Genomic DNA, 18,901 nt, shown 5'->3' on the forward strand with positions numbered 1-18,901 from the left:
TAAAACTGGCCTTCATGGGAAAGTCTTAGTGTTTTTCAAATTTGGCCGTTCTTGCTGCCCTGTTACAGAAAACAGAGCAATAGCCATATCTCCGGAACAAGCATTAGTATTTTTCAAGGCTTAGTATAATTTGAAAAATACTAAGGCTTGTTCTTGTCAAATTTGTCTGTTCCAAATTTGGTTATCAACATAAATAACAAAAAAGAGTGATACAAACCCTTAATCTTATAAGGCTTGTTCAGGAGATATTCTTGTAACAGGATTGCGACTGCGCTATAGCAACCGAAGGCACAAAAAACTGTTTTGTGCTGGTTTGTAACTGCAAGAGAGCCAAACAAGGCCATAAACGAAATACCAGTACAATGGTCATCAATAAGGAGCTTTTAGCCTTACTAATTGGAACTATTCGTTCATATAGAAGACAAAGATTATAGGAGAGAAACATTGTTGGCCGGTTAACAATGCCTCAAAACGACTCTTGGCACCAGTAAAATAAAAAGCACTTTGCCATATATGATGATAAAGAGAATACTTGTTGATACTAAGGGTGTGTTCGGAACCCAGAGTTCCCAATTCACCCCTCTCTTTTTCCGCGTGCACGTTTTTCAAACTACTAAACGATGTGTTTTTTTGCAAAAAAGTTTTTATACAAAAGTTGCTTAAAAAAACCATATTGATCTATTTTTGAAAAAAAATAATAAATACTTAATTAATCACGCGCTAATGGACTGGTCTGTTTTCTGTGCGGGGAGTTTAGTTCCCAACTCCCCATATCCGAACAGGGCTGTGTTTGAGGAGAAGGAGATAGAGAAGATTGGGAAGATACGCAAAATGAGGTGAGCCATTATCGCATGATTAATTGATTATTAACTATTTTAAACTTGAAAAATGGATTAATATGATTTTTTAAGCAGCTTTCTATAATTTTTTTTTTGCAAAACACACACCGTTTAGTAGTTTGGGAAGCGTGCGCGCGGAAAACGAAACAAACTCACACACAATCACCCAGGAAAGAACACAGATAAATATATTTTTTAAAGATATATACAAGATATGAGAAAATAAATTGTTGCTACGGTTAAATGGTTCAACAACGATCTTTAGCATATATAAAATAAACACTTTTGTTGTATAAGGGTGTAAACGAAAGAAAAATACCAATTTTTTTAATGGTTAGAGTCATGATTGGCTTAGGTACTGTGAGAGTCTCTTGTATAACTCTGTGTGGGGGCTGTATATTTAAACATGCCTTTAACTGTTGAAGATTTTTTTTAGGGAAAAAAGGGAAAAAAATTTTTAGGGGATTTTTTTAGGGAAAAAGGAAAAAAAATATTTTTTAGGGGAAAAAAAAGGTGATGATATGAAGAAGAATCGAACCCGCGACTCCTCTGTTACATAAAACGGAACAAGCCAACCCGTCGATCCCCAACATACGGCTAAGATACGGGAATAAAATTAATTAAACAATGTAGATACTCGCCCTACCTATTTATTTCCTCCAAGCCGAAAAAAGCGAAGTCATCTAGGGTCCCGCGCCGCCGCCAACTCTCCCCCGTTCCTCCCCTTTCCGCGCGAGCGGCGAGCCGGCGGGCGGCGGCTGTCGGAGGTTCGCCTCGCCTCGCCTCCTCTCCCGCGCCGCCGGCGAGAAGGCCCGTAGGTGCGTTGTGTACGGTTTCCTCTCCTTCTCCACCTCGCCCTAGCCTCCTCTCTCTCTCCCTCTCCCTCGCCCTAAGCCCCTACAAAACCCCAGCTCCATTCCCCATTGCTACCGTCACCTCTCCCTCTCCCCTTCCTACTCTGCCTCCTCCGCCAGGTTTTCACGATCCGAAGCGGCTCCGGCTCGCGAACGGCGGCGTCGAGCGGAGCCCAGTCGGGAGGGGAGATGGCGCGGCCGGAGGAGAAGCTGCGGTGCACGAAGGAGCCCTTCATCGAGGATGTCGGCACGCGGAGGATGTAAGGCCCCGTCGGTCCGGCGTGTTTTCATCGTCGTCGTCGTCGTCGCGCTGCGGTTGTGTTTACTGACTTTTGGTTTTGTTTTCTGATTCGATTTGAACCAATCCGGTTCAGAAAGAGCATCCGGTTCAGCATGTTCTCGGGGAACGAGGTGCGCCAATCCGCGGAGGTGCAGGTTTGGAACAGCCGGATCTACAACCATGAGATGAAGCCGGTGCCCAATGGATTGCTCGACACGCGGATGGTAAATGCGTGTTGCCCTTCGAGTTTCTCATTGATTGCAGATGTTTGAGCAAATGTGGTTTCATTTGCTTCATCATAGGAAGGCAGCTGGGCTATGCTTTCCGGATCCTGTTTCATGGTTCATTGTTGTTCTTTTTTATACAACATTTCATATAATTTCAGGGTGCGGCAAACAAGCTTGGGGAGTGCAGTACTTGCCATGGTTCATTTGCTGAATGCCCGGGTCATTTTGGTTACTTGAAGCTCGCCCTTCCAGTTTTTAATGTTGGATTCTTTAACTGTATTTTGGATGTATTGAAGTGCATCTGCAAGGTATCACTGCACGAATAAGATTAGATGTTTTGTCTAAATCCACCAAATGTGATTATTCTTATACTTGTTCCATAATTTATTTAAAGAGCTGCAGCAGGGTTCTTCTTATGGAGAAAGATCGGCTAGAGTTTTTGAAGAAAATGAGAAATCCCAAAGCAGATCCGCTACAGAAAAGTGCTATCATGAAAAAAGTGAGGGACAAATGCAAACTATCCCGTTGCCCCTGGTGTGGATTCATAAATGGCAAGCTACTTTCTGATACTCCTTTTTATCCTCGGCTCCTCGCCACTTAAATTTTCCTTAGGATGGCTTACTAATGGTCACCTGACTGCTGTCAACATTTTACAGAACATTTCTCACTTTTGCGTTTCTTTGGTTGGTAGTACAGGTGTTGCTAAAAAGGGCAGAGCAGGGTTGATTATTCTTCATGATTGTAGCAAAACATTGGATGGAAGCACAGAAGAGCTTCGGGACGCACTATCACATAAGAAAGAGAAACTATCTATTAGTGCTGTTCGCATGCTAGACCCTGCAATTGTTCTATCTCTTTTCAAAAGAATGACCGATGAGGTAGATCCTATTTTTTTGTCTTTCAAGATTACTATTTTATGAGAGTACCACAATTTGTATTGTACAGACTACAGATTTGTTCGATTAGTTTTATGTATGTTTTCTCTCACTTTGATATTATGCACTCTACAGGATTGTGAGTTGCTAAACCTCGGTGATAGGCCTGAGAAACTTATTGTGACAGAGATTGCAGTGCCACCTGTACCTATACGTCCTTCTGTTTTCGTGGCTGGTGGAAGAATGAGGTTTGCTCTTCAGTTTTTTAGTACCTATATGTCAAATGGTGATTCAGCATAACCACATTTTCCTTTTAATGCATTGAATTGTCTTGCTTCCCACAGCAATGAAGATAGCATTACCGTCATATTGAAGAGTATTGCTAATACTAATTCCATCCTTAAGGAGAACCTTCAAACTGGTGGTCAGTTCATGAAGTGCTTTGTAAGACACTCACAGCTCTTCGTTTGTTTATTTTCTCCCATTTTTTTCTCTTAGTGCAGTGCAACTTCTGTATGTTTAGAATTCCTTTCGGATAGTTTGCTAGAAACTCAGAAATCACCTTGTCTCTGTATCTTCATGAAACACACAGCTTGATAGACCCATAATCTAGTTTAGGGTTAATCTCAATTTGTCTGTATGGAACCTACAAGGCAAAATATTTAGGAAACTTGATGATTTACACAAGTAGAAAATATGAAAGCCAGAAATCATATTCTAACAGGATTGATTATTCTGTAGTAAGTCAGATTGTGACTTTCCTTTGATATGCAGAATTCATGTGGGGGCTGGTGTCTTATCAGCATGACAGGTTCAAAGTATTACAGTTTTGAAAATCCGACTTAAGTGTGACAAAATGCTTATTCCTATTTAGCTAACTAAATTACTAAGTCAGTAACTACTGTTTCAAGAGAAAAATGCACTCGTCTCTATGAAGGAAAACAACCATTTAGATCATTCAAAATTGTGTTTTTTATGACTCTTTCACAAGAGTTCCTCTGGTGCTATGCTATCAAAATATTCTGACTGTACGATATGCATTCTAACAATTTGATATTACTTTAAATGATTACATCTACTTCTTTTCAATCTTTGAAGGATTGCTGGCAACACCTTCAACTTCAAGTTGTTGAATATATCAACAGTGACGCACCCTCTCTTCCCGAGTCACAACATCGAGGCCTTGTTCAGCGACTCAAAGGGAAGACAGGCCGATTTCGTGGTAACTTGTCTGGAAAACGTACCGAGTACACTGGAAGGACTGTCATTTCTCCTGATCCAAACTTGAGAATAACAGAGGTACATGGCAATATAGAAGTTTTTTATGTTCACTTCCTTGTTGATGTTTAACGTCATCATTAATTAACACTTCAGGTGGCTATTCCCATCCTGATGGCTCGAGTTTTGACTTATCCTGAAAGAGTTTCATACTATAACATAGAGAAGCTGCGTCAGTGTATACGGAATGGTCCACACAAACATCCAGGGGCAAATTTCATCATACAACCTGATGGAACAAAGCTGTAAGTCATATCAGTAAATGCACTGAAATTAGTTATAAGTTCAGCGTATATACTCAATTATCCTACATTTTTAGGCACTTAAAGTATTGCGATAGAAGAATTGCTGCTCGAGATTTGAAGTATGGCTGTGTAGTCGAAAGGCATTTAGAAGATGGAGACATTGTCCTCTTCAATAGACAACCGAGCTTGCATAGAATGTCAATTATGTCTCACAGGGTATAAATTGCTCTTCATTACACTGCACCCGCTACATGAAAATGTTACCTCATATTGGTCCCTTGCTCTTTGTATTTAATCACAGGCTAGGATTATGCCCTGGAGAACACTAAGGTTTAACGAGTCTGTCTGTAACCCATATAATGCTGATTTTGATGGCGATGAGATGAATTTGCATGTTCCTCAGACTGAGGAAGCCCGCACTGAAGCGCTTATGCTCATGGGGGTAGCATTTGCTAACTCTTTCTTTTTACAGTTGACCATCTTTTTTTTTTTTTGATGTTCTACCACTATTCTGTAGCTAATATTCAAAATCATTAATACTTTTGCAGGTTCAGAACAATTTATGTACCCCAAAGAATGGGGAAATACTGGTTGCATCCACGCAAGACTTTTTGACTTCCTCTTTTCTGGTTACAAGAAAAGATAACTTTTATGACAGGTCGTCATTTTCTCTCTTATGTTCATATCTTGGTGATGCAATGGAAAACATTGATTTGCCAACACCTGCTCTGATTAAGGTAAGGCTTTTTCATAGGAACGCACTTTGCAAGTATCAGATTGAAGACATGCTATTTCTTAATGCTTCAACCAATGTTTGTCATTAATAGGAGATATTATTTGGGCATGGGGGACAGCATGCCATCACTTTTATTTGACTTCGACAGTATTATCAAACTGGATTACTTTGTCATATAAGTTTTAGTAATTTTTGTAGTGAATTTCAGCATTATTATGCATAACAAGAGGCAGTACCTTGTCTCTTTTCCAGCTGCGCCTTTGTGCATCTTAGCTTTCTCATCAAATTCCTGATTTCTCTGTATACTGATTCAGTGATTATGTTCTCCTTGTACAGCCTATTGAGCTTTGGACTGGTAAACAACTCTTCAGTGTGTTAGTACGTCCTAACGCATGTACAAAGGTGTTTCTGAATCTTACTGTTAAAGAGAAAATTTATAAGACTCCTAAGGGTTCAACTCTGGAACCTGAAGCAATGTGTCCCAATGATGGTTTTGTCTACTTCCGAAACAGTGAACTTCTATCTGGGCAAGTTGGGAAGGCCACTTTAGGTGAGAATCCCACCCAGTACTGATTCATAGCTAAAACGACTGCCAACCTGATAATCCTAAGTACTCACTCTGTCCCAAAAATATAGGTACCTCTCTAATCTGAGCTAGAAAGGCAGCTATATTTTGGGATGGAGGAGTATGCTATATTCTCTTTAGGAGAACATTAGTTTATAGGCATGGACTATAAACAATAGTCCTGGCATGGTTTACCCTCTTATGAATCACCACATACAATAAATGTTCCTTTAATCAGGTTTGGAAAATGTATTGTTCACTTGTGCTAGTTAGTTGTCCTTGTTATTTTCATCCTGCTTGTTAAATTTGGAAGCAAACCAAAACAATCTTTAATCTTTTGTTTCCAGGTAATGGGAATAAGGATGGCATGTTCTCCACTCTTGTAAGAGATTATAATTCTCATGCTGCGGCAAGCTGTATGAACCGCTTGGCAAAATTTAGGTGAGCTACAAAATTGCGTAATGGACCCATTCTTTCCTAAATATTAACTAACAAATGCTATGCAATTATTTTTTTGTTCTGTCTTTGTTCCATTAAAGAATGCGAGAGGGTTAATAGAAATCACTAATAAGTCAAACACTCTGCCTTCTTTTTATTTTATTTTACGTGAATCTGCCATCTTTTTTATTTGTACGCAAACCACTTTGCCATTTGACACTAATTAAGTCAGGGAGCTTAGTTGGTGTACACTCGTTCAATTTTATCTCTCTATTATTACCATTTTGCTGAGTTTCTCATTTGTATTGTTGGTGTTAGATTGTTACATAATTTAGTGCACATTTTTTTTTCTGATTTGAATTGCATTCATCTTTTCCTGCAGTGCAAGATTTATAGGGAACCATGGTTTCTCAATTGGTGTGGACGATGTCCAACCGGGAGAACATTTAAACCAAGAGAAGAAAATGAAAATAGATGGAGGGTACAAAGATTGCCATGATCTTATTGCTTCCTATTCCAAAGGTGCACTCCGTTTGCAGCCCGGTTGCAACGCAGCCCAAACATTGGAGCAAAGTATAACTCGTGTACTGAATGAAATCAGAGAAGAAGCTGGAAAAGTATGTTTCATCCAATTTTATTGTCTTTCTGAATTTCCTTAGCCAGTAAGCCTGTCAATATTTTGTTAATTTAATCCATTGTTGTACTTTTGCATATTCTTTACAGATAGAAAAATATTTTTAGCCTTGCATTTCATATTATTTTCCAGTGAGCAAATCTTTGAATTTTCCTGAACCAAATTTTGTTGCATGGATATTCTCATCATGAGTCTGATTTTTAGCGTGATTTTGACTTCTACTGGAGACCCGATGCAATTATTTTGTTGACTCAAAACAAAATTATTCAAATTTGATTTTGCACTTTTTTTATTGAATGCACTTAAACTTATTTATCAGGTCTGTATGAATACACTTCACTGGAGGAACAGCCCATTGATCATGTCTCAGTGTGGATCTAAAGGTTCTCCAATCAACATTAGTCAGATGGTTGCATGTGTTGGCCAACAATCAGTTGGAGGGCGTCGTGCCCCGAATGGCTTCATAGATCGAACTCTTCCCCACTTTCCTATAAATTCAAAGACTCCTGCAGTAAGAACATCAGTACTAGAAATATGACTTGCTTATTTGTGTATCCATTTCTGGTGCTGGATATTTCTAGTTCTGTTCAAATAAGTACTCTTCAAATTTTATGGGGCACTATACATAGAGATAGAGGCTGGAAATTGAAAATATATGTAATGTTTTATTTTAAACACAATATCTCTTATGTTATAGAAAGTTCTGAATTGACATTACTTCCCTTTGATGTATATATATGTGGTATCCTAAATGGCTAATTAATTATTTATTTTTCATTAAAGGATCGTGGGATTCTATTGGAAGTTATCATGTAGAAAAATTGGTCCTTTTCAGAGTGGGGATTTCGTTGACTCGTAGTCCTCCACCTAGCTTTGTTAGAGAAAACATTTTTTTATTCAACTTGTTCTGACTGCAATTTTGTTTGAATTAAAGGTCACGAAATCAGCACATTTTGGTATATTCACATACAAATATGTTTTGTATTCCATTTCCAGGCCAAAGGCTTTGTCGCTAATTCTTTCTATACTGGCTTGACTGCCACCGAATTCTTCTTCCATACGATGGGTGGGCGAGAAGGTCTTGTTGATACAGCGGTATGTCTATGTATAAAACCATCTATTGTTTGCATAAGTTGATATTTGCACTCTATCTGTATTTCAGCACAAAAATTTCTTAAATTTGCTCACATAGACTTACACCGCAGTACATACTACTCAATTGAATTAATAGTAGTACAATGATGATATTATGTGAGAGGAATAGTCTGAATTAGCTCCTTGTGCCTGGCAGGGATAGGATTAGGAAACTTAGCAGCTATTATAGAAGAGCACATCATCAACTAGAAACAAATGATAAGTTCATTCATCACATTCTTATAGAATTAAGCCCACTTCTCCTTTATATTTTGAGCACAGCAATGATTGGGGAAGATGTTTCCTTGTTCGTTGTTTGGGCACTAAATCAACTTGCTTGCATACCAGAGTTGAATCTGGCGTTTCCGTTTGACTCTGCCTTTTAGGCTTTGGTCCTTGCAGTTGAGTGTTTTATCTCAGGCACTGTAGTTCGCTGCATGAAAACCTTCACAGCACTATGCCAGTTCTATGTAGAGGTCTGTTAGGTGAACTATACTGGTATCTTGTGCATTCAGCTGGACCAAGGTGCAACCCATTGGGCATTTCCAGCATACTCATTGTGCCTTCTGGCTTCTCAAAAACATTTGGGAATTGTTGGAAATTTGGAATATAATTTCTGCTTGTTTCCTTGGTTGTGAACTTGTGATCGTAGGTTAAAACAGCTGAAACAGGATATATGTCCCGCAGATTAATGAAGGGATTGGAAGATCTCTCAGTTTTCTATGATCAGACGGTCCGCAATGCTAGTGGTGGTATTGTACAGTTCCTCTATGGAGATGATGGCATGGATCCTGCAAAGATGGAAGGGAAAGATGGAAAGCCCTTAAATTTGGATCAATTGTTTATGAAAGTCATGGTCAGTTTTAACATGTAAAAACAGTTTGTTTACTTGATCAAGTGAGATGCGCCTCGTGTGCTAACCATTTTACTGTTGTAGGCCACTTGTCCTCAAAGGGGACAGAATACATTATCTCCAGGTGAAATCTTACAAATTTTAAATGACAAGCTCTCTGAACATGATGCCTCCTCTGATGATGGTTGTAGCGAAAAGTTCAAGCAACTGTTAACGTATTTTCTTGAGGATCGTATAAAATTGCTGAAGAGCACAAGGAGAGCGCTTCTCCTAGATGAAGATCATGTTGGAGAGAGGCACTCCAGCTTTGAAGAATCCATTGCTGCTAATATTTCTGGTATATCTGTGAAGCAACTACAGGTGTGTCTATTCATATTTTTCACATACCAATTCATCTCTGTTTTGCGAAAAACCTGAAATATCAAGCACAGTCTATTTCTGATCAATTTTTTGGTCTCTTACTAATTGCGTGGTCATGCTAATTTTCTGCAGTAAATGTTAAACTGATTTCAAGTATTATTTTTATTGGTTTGCTTATGCATTTTATCCTTGTGTCGTCATTCTGTAATGGTTTTCCTTTTCTCCATATGGCTCAGGTTTTCTTGGACACATGTTTATCTCGTTACCACTTGAAGAAAATTGAAGCCGGAGCATCAATTGGGGCAATTGGGGCTCAAAGTATTGGAGAGCCTGGAACTCAGATGACATTGAAAACTTTCCATTTTGCAGGAGTAGCTAGCATGAGTATCCTATATACTATATGGTTCGTGAAAGTCTGCTTTTAATTTTAAGAATTACTAGCAGGTCGTTTTGGCCTATTTCCTATAATTTATTTACTTTAGAGGGGCATTGGAATGTAGTATCTAAGATAAAGCGGATGAAATTGTCAATAATATGCGCTAAAAGATATAAGCTTTCATCAATCTGAATTGATTTGCACAATACTACAGCATTTGATATCTTGATGTAGAGTAATGCATACATGCTATTCTTGGACACTGCTGTTCAAATCATCTTTCCTTAACAAGTAAAAAGATGTTACTCTTGGTGTTCCTCGCATCAAGGAAATTATCAATGCTGCTAAAAAGATAAGCACACCTATTATCACTGCTGAGTTACTTTCTGAGAAGGATGTGTTGTCTGCACGCATTGTGAAAGGCTCTATGGAAAAGGCAGTGCTGGGTGAGGTATGTTGCCCCCAAACTTGCTTTCGATGTTGATAATTGTATCCTCTTGTATTTTACATCATTACACGCACTTAAAACTTACAAGAAGTCAGTCTGCTTTACATCTTCATCTATGTTTCTTAAATACATTAAAATCATGACATGCATTTAATACACTTCAAAGATATTAGCCATTTGATATTTGTCTACGCATCAAGCTAGTGGCATCATATTTACCAGGTTATTCAATTTACAGAAATGAAAAGCTCTGCCCACAATTTATAAATTTTATGAAGGAGAGAACTCAAATTTAGGAATTTCACGGTGTTACTTTGCCCTTAACTTTTGGATGTATGGATGGTCTTTGTGTTGAGCAGGTGGCTGAAGCCATAAAGATTGTGTTGAAATCAAGTCAACCAAACTTGGTTGTTAAACTCGATATGCAACGTATAGAAGCCCTGCACATGGGCATCTCTGCTGACTCTGTGCAGCTGTCAATATTGAATCATCCAAAAATAAAGCTAAAATCTGAGGTATCAACAAAGCTCTTTGATACGCCTGACCATCAGTTTTTTCTGTTAATATTATTTATTGTACGTCATCTTTGCAGCATGTTCGTGTTATTGATAAATCCAAGTTGAGAATTTATCCAGCTGGAATAGATAAGTCCAAACTTCTATATGAGTTACATCATCTCAAATCCATGCTTCCAAAAGTGATCGTGAAGGTTAGCATTTATCAAGATGTGCAGTGTTAGATGTGCCATTTTGGCTGTCTCTGACCTTCCTACTAATCAATTCAGGGTATTCCAACTGTTGAAAGAGCTGTGATCAGCGAAACTGGTGAAGAAAATGACAAAAGATACAAGTTGTTGGTTGAGGGGTATGAGTTCATATAATCATATCATTCACAGTTTTAGCAGCATGAACTAAAGTTCCGTTTGTAGATTTGCTGACCCTTGTTAGAATTTTATTGACCTATTTTTGTAGATCACTAGAGTTCCAGGGTCTTGTCTCTTGGAATGGCTTAGTTTCTGACTTACTCCAACTTCTGCATTATTTTTCTAGAATATTAATCAAATAGTTCTGTAATTGCAGAACAAATCTCTTGGCAGTAATGGGTACTCCAGGAGTTGATGCTATGAAAACAAAAAGTAACCACATCATGGAAGTGAACCGAACACTCGGAATTGAAGCTGCGAGGAGATCTATTATTGATGAAATTCAGTATACAATGAAAAGTCATGGGATGAACATTGATTCGAGACATATGATGCTTCTGGCAGATTTGATGACATACAAGGTACAATAATTAACACCTACCTTCATTTTATTATGCTATATTTTTAATCTATGTTGTGTACCCTTCAACAGTAACTTACATACTGCTGGTTCTTATTCTCCGAGCAGGGTGAAATTCTTGGCATTACTAGATATGGTATTGCAAAAATGAAAAGTAGTGTGCTGATGCTGGCTTCGTTTGAGAAAACAGCGGAGCATCTCTTTAATGCATCATACAGTGGTCGTGAGGATCAGATAGAGGGAGTTAGTGAATGCATTATCATGGGTATACCCATGCAACTTGGCACTGGTATTCTCAAAGTCAGACAAAGGTACGAATGATTAGCTTGCACCCTTTGATTGTGCTATAGCATACTATGATGGCAAACTTGTCTTTCCTGAGCCACTGTACTACTTACATCAGACATGGCGAAATTACAGCTTCACCGGCAGTAACATTGTTAGAACTTCTGGATCAACCAGACAAACCTCACGTTTTACTGATAATACCCTTTTTTCCTTGCAGGCTTGACCATTTGCCTGAATTTAAATATCAGCCTGATCCAATATTGGCGTGATACAAGCTAGAAGCCTAGAACCAGCTTAATTTGTCTGAAGCTGGAATTCTGTACAGATATATAGAGGGGTTGGATGTATAAGCATGTATAAGCATCATATAGCAGGGCAGCTACGGCAACTGTAATTTGAGGCAAGTATGCACTGCTGAGGTAGCATTGGGGCAAAACTCCCTTTTTTCTGATAGTCCACCGTATGTTTCAGCTTATTTTGGTTTCAATCCCCCAGGTTTATTCTGTTTCCAGAGCAGGATTAGTTTAAAGTTCAAACATATACTAGCTAGGTGCAGTGTGCCACAGTTTGATTAGAATTGGGCCCGCTCATTGAACTTTTCTAAAGAAGGAAAAAATGGTCCCTGGTCTAATGTCAAAAGCTTGAGCAGAACAAAGTAAATATCACGTCTCTCTTTTGGTTCTTCCGTTTCTCCTGTGTCTTCAGAGCGAGCGTAGCTGTCACTCCATAGACAACCGCTTATTTTTATTTTTTTTTCTGATTTCCTCCTAGCTCTCACCTGTCAACAACACATTTGATCTGCTAATGCTGCTGCTGCCGTCATGCACCAACAAGAGAAGATCGCCTGGAAAGTAAGGAAAGAGATCAAGGAGCTCATCTAGAAGGTATGTTGATCGCTTTTGTTAACTTGTTACTCTCACTCCACGGGTCGGTCGGCGTGTCGTGTGAGATCGGTGCTGCATCCTCACCTACTCTCCCCTCCATTCCTCCCCGATCTGTCAAGATCTCGCACGACTTCGTCGTCGTTTCTTCCTTTGTCTGACCGACGGAATAGCATATGCAGAATGCAACTGCATATGCTCTGCAAATTGCTGCGAATGTACTACGCTCCTGACCGATTCACATCAGGGAGGAGGAAACGAGGGTTGGTACGATGGATGAGAGTCCGGAATATACATTTTCTGATTCTTCTTTCGTCAGACGCCGACATACATGACCCGTCAGTAAAGGACCCTGGTTCCTTTTGTTTGACGTAATGACATGTCGCCGAAATTAAGAGGAGAGGATGAGGAAGAAGCCATCTTGAAAAGTGAGAACCGATACGAAATGTGCGTTTTCCGGAGGGTAATTTGGAACCATACCATTATAATTTTGTAAAGTTTAAGATATGCCATCGGTATCTTAATGACATGTAGAACCCACATAAGTCAGTTGGATGCGTCTTTTTCCGACGTTTTTTCTCTGTCAGTTGTGAAGTTTGGAGCTTTCTAAACGACAATCAGTACAGTACATAGGAGGGTAACTCTAGCGATGAAAAGAGCGAAGATTTTTTTCCCCTCGCCTCTGTCACACACAGTAGCTCACTCGTCCTGCTAGGTGATCCATGTTTTCTGGTTCGATATACTGCAGTATCATTTTGATCAGAGAAATATCTGGACACTCCCCCAAAAAATCTAGCATAGACTCAGAAAAATAAAATATCTGGACACCCAAAAAATCTAAATAGGGATGACCAGATTTGAGTACGGGAAGTCGGGAACTACATGACAGGTTCTTTTTCATATCCATGTTAATGTAACACGTACTCCTATATAGCTGGATTGAATAACTTCAAACAAATGAGCACCCAACCCTCCCATGCAATGTAAGCATCCGTTCTAAAATAAACGAACATAATACTTTATATGATATATTCTAGTGCTATGTCTAGAATAGTAGTATTAGAATATATCATATTTCGCATTATGTTTGCTTATTTTTAGAACGGAGGTTGTAGTTGGTAAAATTGTCACAAACTCCATGCGCCAATGCAATGAAGACAAATATAGTCACTGCTGCTTAACATTTGCTCTTACCTATTGCATGGCAATTGCACAACAATAAGAGCTTGTTCACTTTAGTACCATTTTTAATCTTATCAAGTTTTGTTACTATCAAATTTTAATAACATATTAGTCTAAACATATCTCAAATACCATACCATGTCAAAATTTGGTAATTTTCTAGATTCTTCTTCACATAGCTCCACACAAAAAGAATTAGTAACGCATCAAACCAAACAACACCCATTTACCTCTACCTTACATTGTTTGGTATTGGCCAAATTTTGATTTTGATGGTGTCAAAATTTGGTAGGGATTATTTTTTGCATCAAACTAAACATATCACCAACAGTCTACCTATTTGATTCCCAAAATTGATTTTGAGGAATTTTAGTAAAAAAAAAAACAGCTCCAACAGTTCCCCTACTCTCCTACCCGAGCCGAGTTTTGGAGTTCCTTTCTCCCGATTCCTTGCTCTGTTTATATGCGGACGCGTGTTCTCGCAAAAGTCGCTCCCAATCTCGTACTCCTGCCTCTCTCCTCCCATTCCCACGTGTAGGAGGTAGTGATCTTTTTGCGCGTGGAAGAAAAAAAACGGAATTTCTGTTGGTATTTTAACAAAAGGATCTACTTTTAAGTTTTGGGATTGAATGCAGGATATTTGTTAGAGGGAGAAGTTTTTTGACTTACTATTTTTAGTTTAGAAAACCCAAAAATATTTTTTTGGGGGAGATTAGGTAATCTGTTGATATTACCAATAGATTATCTATAATTTTTTCCTAACAATTTGTTTTTGGGTTTCCTAAACTGAAAATAGGAAGTGAAAAAACTCCTCCCTCCAACAGATAGACTAAATTCAATCCCCAAAACTTAAAAGTGGGCCCTTCGGTTAAACTACCAAGAGAAAATTATGTTTTTTTTCTTTCACGCGCAGAAAGATCGCTATCTCCCACGCACGGGAACGAAGGAGAGAGGCGGGATTGCGTGATTGGGAGCGACTTTCGCGCCCGCATATAAACGGAGCGAGGAACCGGGGGGAGGGAACTCCAAAACTCGGGTAGGAGAGTAGGGATCTGCTGGAGCTGATTTTTGGACTAAAATCCCTCAAAATTAGTCTTGGAAATCATATAGGTAGATTGTTGGTGATGCTTAGTACCCGGTTGGAAGTTGGAATTCCGAAAACTGCCGATGTTTCCGCTAAAAATTGAACCGTTTCCACGAAATTTGTACATCTCGAACAGATCCTATGGCACTACCCATGTCATAAGTCAGAACATATCCAAGATGGACTAAATAAAAAGGCCATAGTCCAACATATTTGATCTCGTATATTTTTTAATAGTAACTGACACGCTTGAACCCGTGGGCACCTAACCTGATAAGCTAGCTAGCCACTCGAAACAGCCAGTGCACAGTAACGCACCATTTTGACTCTAGTGCTCGTGCGTGCGTAAACAAACAATAGTGGCGACTCGTACGTACGGTGCATATCATCCAAAACTTTGATTATTCGATCGTCTAGGTTCATTGATCGATCGTGTGGATAAATAAACTAGTACTTAATTTGACAATATGCATGAATGCGTGCAGACGACAAGATCCGGATACAAAGGCGAGTTCGAGCTATATAGCTCATGGCACAACCTGTCTTTATTCCCTTGGCTCGAGTAAATAAATTACTATTGGTAGTGTAGTCGTGTGCTTTTGATTAATCTCTTTTTTTCTGCAGGAATTCATAAATTTTTATTTTTAGGTTATAGTTGTTGGACTATCAGTGAAGGATTATCCTGGCGAGCTAGTTACTCCTAATCAAATCACCCAACAACTCTAGTGCAGTGCCTTCTCTCTCCATAATCCTTACCTACACCTTTGACATTCTCTCTTGATGATCTTTTCTTCTTAATTACGCAATCAATGGCGTAAGTTCTCACGCAATTTAACTGATTGCGCGCGTGTAGTAGTAGTAGATGCCATCTGGAACAGTACATGCACAAGGTCAACAAAGAAGGAGAAAATAAAGAAAAAGAACTTTGCAAATTAAGTTCATCATCACACGCTTGGCATGGCACCACCAGACGGCTCGCACCGTGTAGCCGGTAACGTACTCGTTGCGTGGACCAAAACATCACACGAACTCGTTGTTTGCCAGCATGTTTCAACGCATTTTTTAGTCACCCACATGAGCTTTTCTATTTCCATCATTCTTTTTTTACATGATTTCCATCATCATCTTGAGACAACGAGACTGTCTTTAATTAATTTAATCATCGGGATCACCCTGTCAATCGTACGTGTCCAGATGGGTGCAGTGAGTCATTAATGCGTTGTTTCATTTCAATCTAAACTGGTTCTTAATCCAGCTACTACTACTAATTGCAAGTGAAATAGGAGTATAAAGGAGTTCATTACATGCATATGAGTAAAGTTAAAGACATGTCACCTGGAGTATTATTTTTACTATGCATGTAACTGTAATACTGTACCGTTCATGAATGTTTCGTGAGGCTCGAGAGGGCGATGCTGACACGAGGGTGACTGCATAATGTTACTTTGCCAGTTGCTCCCGTCCACACATATACGGAGTATATAGCTGTGTCACGTGTGATTATAGATTTATAGCTGCATCTGCAACAGGTATATACCTGCAAATTAAATCAGCCACAGCCCACAAGATTCACGAGCAATGAAAGCTGCTTATCTGTTTCAACAGTATGAAAACCTTGCAATCGTACTCCATATGGATTTGCCACGCGTAACATGTGGACTTTCAGAGCTTCAGGTATCCTAGCAAGCTGACGTAATAGTTCGTGTGTAGCGTTACACTTTTGCAGAGTAGAAAAATTCACTGTGTGAATTGGTGAGCGAGGAGAATTTCATGAAAAATCTCACAATTCGTTATATCTCAAATATATATACCAAATATATATACAGTCGGCGTTCCAAAAAATATATATATATACAGTGAATACTAGGCTGTGTTATTTCTATCTAGTACTCCGTCTTGTACAAAATATTCTGATATTTTATTTTGCAGGAAACAAAATATTTGATATGAGGATAATTAGGTCCTCTTTGTTTAGGCTTATAAGCCAACTTATAAACCAAAAAATCTATGACTAAACAAACAAGCAGCTTTTTTCGTTTGGTTTTTGAAGTCATAAGCCACTCTAACACTATTAAGCCAAAAGCTAGATTGGAGGAGCTTTTTTGGCTTATATGAGGTAGATGTATGACTCCATCACTAAACTTAGGACATTAAATCCATCGACTTATAAATCCTATAAGCCAATAAGCTGACTTAAAAATCTAAGCCAATAAGTCTAAGCCTAAACAAAGAGGGCCTTAATATTCTATCGAACTTTGAAAATTCCCACTGTCCCTATTTTTCTCAAACGACCAGTTTAAAAGCAAAGGGATTGATATACATAGATTTGCCTAAAAGAACTATACTACCATTTTATAAATTTATTCTAATACAGAATCGATCGTCAGCAATTTAGGACTACTTTTTCTGCGAGATTTGAATAATTTCTTTGGCGTGTCAGGTTGTCGTTGGCCTGGCTACAAATTAAGGTCCTCGGATGTGCCGCTGCCCGGCAAAACCAAGCAGTTGACCGTACCGCGAGCCAACGGCGGCCGCCCGGCCGGTTTGCCGGGTTGCCGGACGCAACAGCGGAGACGACTAAAAAAAGAGAAAAGATAAAGATAAACACCAGCGATGTGGTGTCACTATGGTTCAAACGACCACGAATATATAAGTAGATCTTTAACATGATTATAGTAAGGCTCTAATCCCTCCGTCCCATTTTAATTACAACTATAGTTTTTTACGTTTAACTTTAACTGTCTGTCTTATTTATTTTTTTTAAAAAAAATAAAAACATAAGTCACGAGTAAAGTACTATTCATATTTTATTATCTCATAACAATAAAAATACTAATTATAATTTTTTTCAAATAAGATAGACGATCAGTTGGGCACGAAAACTTATGGTTGCACTTAAAATGGGTTGGAGGGAGTGTGCAATTAAGGGGTGAAAAGTTTTAGCGTGTCACATCAGATATACGGACAAACATTTGAAGTATTAAACATAGACTAATAACAAAACAAATTACATATTTCGCCTGTAAACCGCGAGACGAATTTATTAAGCCTAATTAATCCGTTATTAGCAAATGTTTTAGTGCCACATTGTCAAACCATGGAGCAATTAGGCTTAAAAGATTCGTCTCGCAATTTACGCGCAATATGTGTAATTAGTTTTTTTTCATATTTAATACTCTATGCATGTATCCAAACATTCGATGTGACAGGGTAAAAAGTTTTTATGTGGGAACTAAACATGGCCTAAGATGAAAGATTTGCTATGGTTTCCGTCTCTTTAGGCTGTGTTTGGGTCCCGCACGGAAAACATGATGATTTATTAATGTATAATTAATTAAGTACTAGAAAAAATAACTTGAAAATAGATTAATATGATTTCTTAAAACAACTTTCGTAGAGAAAACTTTTTAAAAAATAGACACTGTTTATTAGTTTGTAAAACATGTACACGGAAAACCAGAAAGGTGACTTGTGAAGTGAAAAAAACTTAGCCTTAAAGCACGTGTTAGAGGACACATTCCGAGAAATGTGAGTGTGGTTTGACATGTGTAGTTATGTATATGTGCTTATGCATCTGCCGTGTAACGAAACAAAAACAAAGGGACTACTTCGTTCGTTCCAAAATGTTTTAACTTATATATGACATGCTTCCTCAGTTCCAAAAAAAACGAATCTAGGATATAATGTGGCGTATTCTAGTATTTTAAATTTAGACATGTGTCATATCCGGCACAATGTTAGTTTTTTATGGGACAGAAGAAATATATTAGGGGGCCTGTTTAGAACCCACCCTAAAACTTTACACCATATCACATGGAATGTTTGGACACATACATGGTGTATTAAATATAGGTTAAAAAATAACTAATTGCACAGATTACAACTACTTTTGTGAGACGAATCTTTTAAGCCTAATTGCTCCATGATTTGACAATGTGGTGCTACAGTAAACATTTGCTAATGACGGATTAATTAGGCTTAATAAATTCGTCTCGCGGTTTACTGATGGATATTGTAATTAGTTCTTTTATTAGTGCCCGA

The 18,901-nt window shown here is 38.5% G+C and overlaps 1 protein-coding gene across 6 annotated transcripts; it reads left to right on the forward strand.

The window, feature by feature from the left end:
• Positions 1-1,520: 1,520 nt before the first annotated feature.
• On the forward strand, positions 1,521-13,175 carry LOC4336254 (DNA-directed RNA polymerase III subunit 1). 6 transcript variants are annotated; one of them, XR_010740696.1, is made up of 29 exons: positions 1,521-1,953; positions 2,068-2,197; positions 2,359-2,508; positions 2,595-2,751; positions 2,897-3,078; positions 3,211-3,323; positions 3,420-3,519; positions 4,174-4,374; positions 4,450-4,598; positions 4,673-4,814; positions 4,900-5,040; positions 5,147-5,335; positions 5,671-5,884; positions 6,247-6,340; positions 6,720-6,954; positions 7,291-7,482; positions 7,968-8,066; positions 8,758-8,961; positions 9,043-9,318; positions 9,555-9,702; positions 9,994-10,145; positions 10,502-10,657; positions 10,735-10,851; positions 10,927-11,006; positions 11,222-11,426; positions 11,534-11,736; positions 11,931-12,113; positions 12,209-12,368; positions 12,485-13,175. XR_010740696.1 is itself a non-coding variant. In XM_015780945.3 (27 exons), the coding sequence occupies exons 1-27, from the start codon at positions 1,883-1,885 to the stop codon at positions 11,980-11,982; spliced, it is 4,152 nt and encodes a 1,383-aa protein (XP_015636431.1). In that variant the 5' UTR covers positions 1,521-1,882; the 3' UTR covers positions 11,983-12,395. The 6 variants fall into 6 exon arrangements, 1 of the variants encoding a protein (XP_015636431.1); XR_010740697.1 differs by lacking the exon at positions 12,209-12,368 and having other exon boundaries at positions 12,485-12,597; positions 12,777-13,175; XR_001545550.3 differs by having other exon boundaries at positions 1,521-1,657; positions 1,814-1,953; positions 11,931-12,368.
• Positions 13,176-18,901: the final 5,726 nt, after the last annotated feature.

This window comes from Oryza sativa, chromosome 4 (assembly GCF_034140825.1).
Source record: "Oryza sativa Japonica Group chromosome 4, ASM3414082v1".
NCBI lineage: Eukaryota > Viridiplantae > Streptophyta > Magnoliopsida > Poales > Poaceae > Oryza > Oryza sativa.

Excerpts from the sequence above, each read along its gene's own strand:
- LOC4336254 (XM_015780945.3), top strand. The coding sequence starts at position 1,883 with ATGGCGCGGCCGGAGGAGAAGCTGCGGTGCACGAAGGAGCCCTTCATC. Across the intron at positions 4,599-4,672 it reads CAACCTGATGGAACAAAGCT|GCACTTAAAGTATTGCGATA; the intron begins GTAAGTCATATC and ends CTACATTTTTAG. Across the intron at positions 10,658-10,734 it reads AAATAAAGCTAAAATCTGAG|CATGTTCGTGTTATTGATAA; the intron begins GTATCAACAAAG and ends TCATCTTTGCAG.